A 6000-nucleotide genomic window follows, 5' to 3' on the forward strand; every position below is an offset into this window, starting at 1 on the left:
GAGTACAGGCCTTGGTGTAACGCCCATTCCTTCGACGATTAAACGCCTGGTGAGACAAAACCATGACTCGTCAGTGAAGAGCACTTTTTGCCAGTCCTGCCAGGTACCAACGACGGTGGGTTTGTGCCCATAGGTGACTTTGTTGCCGGTGATGTCTGGTGAGGACCTGCCTTACAACAGGCCTACAAGCCCTCAGTCCAGCCTCTCTCAGCCTATTGCAGACAGTCTGAGCACTGATGGAGGGATTGTGCATTTCTGGTGTAACTCGGGGAGTTGTTGTTGCCATCCTGTACCTGTCCCGCAGGTGTGATGTTCGGATGTACCGATCCTGTGCAGGTGTTGTTACTCGTGGTCTGCCCCTGCGAGGACGATCAACTGTTCGTCCTGTCTCCCTGTAGCGCTGTCTTAGGCGTCTCTCAAATTGGACATTGCAATTTATTGCCCTGGCCACATCTGCAGTCCTCATGCCTCCTTGCAGCATGCCTAAGGAACATTCACACAGATGAGCAGGGATCCTGGGAATCTTTCTTTTGGGGTTTTTCAGAGTCAGTAGAAAGGCCTCTTTAGTGTCACTAGTTTCCTTAACTGTGACCATAATTGCCTACCGTCTGATAACTGTTAGTGTCTTAACGACTGCTCCACAGGTGCATGTTCATTAATTGTTTATGGTTCATTGAACAAGCATGGGAAACAGTGTTAAAACCCTTTACAATGAAGATCTGTGAAGTTATTTGGATTTTTACAAATGATCTTTGAAAGTCAGGGTCCTGAAAATAGGACATTTCTTCTTTTGCTGAGTTTAGCTACAAAAGGAGCCCATGCCTACCTTGCTGAATGATATCATGATTATTTGCATCAATCCAGTGGCCATTTGTTTTGCAAACTCCCTCTCATGTGTGCTACAGAAACACTTAACCAAACAGTGCTAGGTGCCTGCACAGTTGAATTAAAGGGTAACTACACTCAAAAATACATTTCTTAGATTTTTTTCCAGACCTCAAAAGTGTTCTCCTGATGTGGTTTAAACATTGTTGTGGATTTAGAACATTCCGTTTAGTTATTTTGCTATTAAAAGAGTGGGACTGAATTTTTGGGGGAATAATCTGAAACCTGTGAATTTCAGTCTCATTTATCTATTTTAATAATAAGAGAAAGTGTTGAGTATACCCACTTTTCCAGGCATCACTAAACCACTGGCTCTAACATTGCACTGCCTTCAATATTATGGGATGAAGAAGTAACATAATCTGGCATATTAATTGCAGTATTTGTGAGGAAGAAAAGGCCTCCCCAGTTGGCAATGAGCATTCCACAGGCAGGCAGCCTTCCAAAGTGATAGTGTGGTGCAGACAGACCATGCTTTCCTTCCGATCCTGCAATCTTCACTGCATACAGGTAGATGGGCCGTATGATTCTGCTTGCTCTGGACTCCAGAGAAGCGACATGGTGTCCCTACTTGATATCGAATACTAACAATGACTGGATCGGGTGCCCAATTGTAGGGAGAGGATTACCGTAAATACATATTCAGCTCCAAAAATGGTTTGGTAATCAAAAATAAAATGCAAACTCACCAGCAATGAGGCATCAAGCAGAGTATGTGAGTAGAGTTAAGAGGTCGGAAATCCCACTCAAAACTCCATTCCAACCGCTTGTAACATCTGCTCCATTCGTTAATTTTTTTTTTTTTTTTAAATCACCATTTAACCAACACCCATCTATTTTTGTGACTACCTGGACCTACCATTTGGTTATGAAGTATTAAAACCAGGCCATATGATTTTAATAAAAATTATTTTAATAAACATGAAAAGGTGACTAAGAAGCACTCATAATTTTAAATAGGCTACATGTCGTATTAAACAGCATATAAACACTAAATAGGTCAGGAGCCAGACCGGTAGCCAGAGGAAGGAAGGAATATGAATTATTGAGGCTATATTTTTTTTGCCTATTTAAATTATTTCAAGGCTATAGCCTACAAATAAATACATTGTGAAGCATTTGCGAGTGCGACACACAAGGCTGGCAGGAACATTAAGCGCTCAGCATTTAACCATTTTGTTGTATGAAATCATGATTTTGTCTATAAATGGTGCATACAGACTGACTTTTTTTTAGAATTACATAAAAATTAAACCTAAAATGATTAGGCTCAGCCAACAGTGACTTTGAATTCACTTTTAGAAACATGAGTTTGGACAGTCTGTAGATTCAGGCTCATGTGATGGTGCATGGAGAGCAGGCCAGCAGCGGAGAAAACCCTCTCACTGTTTGCAGAGCCACTGGGGATGGTGATGTGAGCGCTTCAGCTTTAGGGAAACTTGCTCTGCGCTCCAGTCAAATTGGGCTCACATACTCTGGCATCAAGCAATAATTACTAGCATTGGCCTAATGGTCTTTTGGTATGTCATTTAAAAAAAAAAAATAAACGTATGAAACGTGCATTTGAAATGTCTTGTAATTTTTATTTTTTATCATTCTTACATAATCAAAATATGTTGTAGACAACATAATGAACAGGGCTGTGTGGTAGTTTCAATAAATATATTGCTTTTTTTCCCCTTGATTTTAGATATTAAAAAAAAAAACTTGACTGGACTCTACTCTCTCTAACAATACACGATTTGGCCTTGACTCGACCTGTTCTTCCTGGGACACGGACCTAGTGACTCGAACAATAGTGACTTGATCCCACCAGTTATCAAACCTAGCTAAACTAGTTACTGCAGCTTTGTTAGGAAGTTAGCTAACTAATACAGTTTCCCAGTTCTACGACACACATATCCAGATATTAAAACAAATAAAATAATTAACTAGGCAAGTCAATTAAGAACACATTTGTATTTACAATGACGGCCTTCACCGGCAAAAACCCGGACTGGGCCAATTGTGCGCCGCCCTATGGGACTCCCAATCACCGCCGGTTGTGATACAGCTACCAAACCAACCTCGCTAGCTATACTAACGCCAGATGCATAGACGATGACAGTTGTCTGAAACGTCGTTGGTAATCTGACATTACATGCCTACTGATCAGTGCCAGTTTAGTTAGCTTGCTAATAACGTTAAAATAACGTTAGCTCGCCTTGGCGTGCATGACTGCTGCCTCTTCTCAATGGCATTTCCACCAAACTTGCTGCCAGTTCAGGAAGCAGCTAACTATCAGTAGCTACACATGCTGGCTATTTTAGCAACGCTCTGAATAGAAAACAATGATTCCCTTCCTCTTCAATCAAGAATCACTGTAAAGTTCAACTTACGCCAGTATCTCCCTTCCAATCCATTGTACAGCCAGAACTGTGACGAGAGGACAACGAAAACGTTTTATTTTGCTGGCGAACTTCCTTCTCCTTCGGCCACAATTTCCTGTATATATGAGCCACAGTTTACGTCCCGCCTACAATCCCTCAGTTTTATTTTATTCATCGGACTATAGACCCCTTTCTGTGTTTGCAAACATTGCGGCACAAGGGCGATGCGCGCAAATTGGTGGCAGAACAAGGGGAGTTCTTAGAGAAAGCCAGCAGGAGAAAAGGCTATATTTACATCCCAGACGCGACACATACTTCTCGCCGACGTCCGCCTGACAGCGGTAGATAGTGTTCCATTTAACGTCCGCAGGAGGGCTGCTGTGATTGTGGTACTGTAAATCGAAATGCATTGCGCGCTGCACAGGCCCACGGCCGCTCAGCATCACAGAGTCGGTCGTAGATCGCGTAGACATCGAAATTGGGAAGAGTGTCTCAATGCATAATTCCTCAACTGCGGGGGGACAAGTTTCCCACATTTTAGGCATAGCCTACCCATGGACAGTCAAAACATTTTCGGGTCATGGTTGTCAATCATTTTATCAGAAAATATGTATAAATATATGCATAAAAGCGCAGGTGTCCATTCGGCAAATCATAAACCAAGTGGCCACACATCTGCGCTGTGTAGAAGATGAGAAATCCAAAGAGATGAGTTGGCAATCACTGAATCATCCATCCACATTGCGTCTCATAACAGTGCTTAAACACTTTGGTGAAGTCCAGGGGTTCTCAAACTGGATTCTCAAACGAAAGACCACAGTCGACATCCACCAGTTGCACATTTTACTCATACTTTAAAAAATGATCATGCAAATCTTAAAATTAATAAAAGATGCTGTGATGCCAAAATGCTTCAAATAAATCGAACAAATCGATAAACGAGTAGGCTACATTCAGACACGAAATATTATGTTGTTCTCTATAATCTATAAGGGGATTGGGGTATAGGTCTACATGAGGGGGTTTGATAGATGAAGAAATGTAATCAATAAATGGATAGATCTGGACTAGGATTAATGAAGCAATTTTACGAAATAGGCTTGAATTACAAACTGACCCAATATAGCATGCATGCAGCCACCACTTCAAATTGTCCAGTCATATAATTCCAATAAAATACATTAATGAAATAATTGAGTGTTATCTACAGGTAAATAGAAGACTATGAGAAAAATAGCAGTACAGCCATGATCAAAACTAGTGCGAGAGACTAACGACGTGACAAGGATCATAGCAGATCATAGCAAGCACCTGGTTTGCCAGTATTCATCTCTTTGAATTTCTCATCTTCTACACAGCGCAGATGTGTGGCCATATATATATATATATATATATATATAGCTGCAAATTAATTTAACGTTAGTTTGCTAGCTAGCTATCGCACAGATTAGATTAAAATGCAATTACGTTGTAATTTAAGGACGTTAACTAGCTACTGTGGCTATCTAAAACTTTGGACTGGAGAACACTCACTCATTGCTAGTTGTTGAATTTTACTCACCATGCAGGTCCGACCGTATGACAAGCTCATATTTTGTAGTAGTTCATTCCATTGAATAGGTCATTTACATCTGCTTGGAAACCCCAAACAGATGAGACGACGAGTCTCCTGCTCACACAACATTATCCACCTGTGCAACAAGGGAAACATTACTGATGAGCCATATTATGTTTCTACCCTATTATCTGTATAGTAGACTATTTTTGATCAGGGCCCATAGGTTGCTGGTCTAAAGTAGTTTACTATGTAGGGAATAGGGTACCATTTGGGATGTAACCTCTATTCATGTAGTCTTCTGATGTAAGTGGTAGTAGCGCACATGCCTGCCACTCCATGGACTTTCACTGTGTCCTCTATATCATACCATATCATGCTTTCCTTTAAACTAAAATCATTCAACCTCTGGCAGGATAAATGCTTGCTTCCAATAAGTATTTTTTTCTATATGTATTCATGTGTCTCTCTCTCTTCTCTCCATTCCTTCAAGAAGCGACCAACATCCCTCTGACTCCAACCGTTGGTCATCCAGACCTGTTCCTGAGGGTATGTGGTGATGCACGTGTGCCCACACACACCTCACCTGGCCGTCCATAGATCTGGAAACCATTTAACCTAATCTTCTCTGCTGTTTTGATCCCATATCTACCATGTTGCAACAGCGTGAACCCCTACACATCCACAGATACTTCAGAATTTCCTAATGGTTGTCAATTTCGTCTTCAGGCTGAGAGACGACGGACGGGCAAGACACGATGGATGTGTCGTGTCCGAGAGGTCATCTATATATAGGTGTATGCCAAATGCAAGGCATGGGATATTCAAGGAAATACTCTTGATGGATGAATTCTGAGTAGACCAGGTGTGCATTCAGTACAACTGAATAGTGTAGAGAGTTTAATTCAACGGAAACTGTACTGAACTACCACAGGACGATTGTGTATGGCGTGCTGAACATATTTTGCGACTTCGAATGACCACACATATATTAATCAGGCCACACGTCGCCACACCAATCAAATTGGAGAAAAGCCGACCTCAAAAGCCTTTTTTTGGAAATGTGCCTCCGTTACCGCATGACCAAGTCTGTTTCAGAAGTTTGGACAGCACAGAAGCACACAAAGTAGAGTATAAATCAGTACAATATAGTTCTGTACAGTAGAACTTAGTACAGTGGCACACACTTAA

General features: G+C 41.4%; 1 protein-coding gene across 1 annotated transcript in view; it reads right to left on the reverse strand.

Moving 5' to 3' along the window:
* The window catches only part of LOC139384683 (putative palmitoyltransferase ZDHHC13), a 28821-nt gene extending 25498 nt beyond the window's left edge, over positions 1–3323 (reverse strand). Inside the window, exon 1 of the mRNA XM_071129507.1 lies at positions 3264–3323. Coding sequence (XP_070985608.1) covers positions 3264–3287 — 24 coding nt within the window. The 5' untranslated portion in view covers positions 3288–3323. The remainder of the gene's footprint in view (positions 1–3263) is intronic.
* Between the last annotated feature and the right edge of the window lie 2677 nt (positions 3324–6000).

This window comes from Oncorhynchus clarkii, chromosome 26, assembly GCF_045791955.1.
Source record: "Oncorhynchus clarkii lewisi isolate Uvic-CL-2024 chromosome 26, UVic_Ocla_1.0, whole genome shotgun sequence".
NCBI classification, from domain to species: Eukaryota; Metazoa; Chordata; class Actinopteri; order Salmoniformes; family Salmonidae; genus Oncorhynchus; species Oncorhynchus clarkii.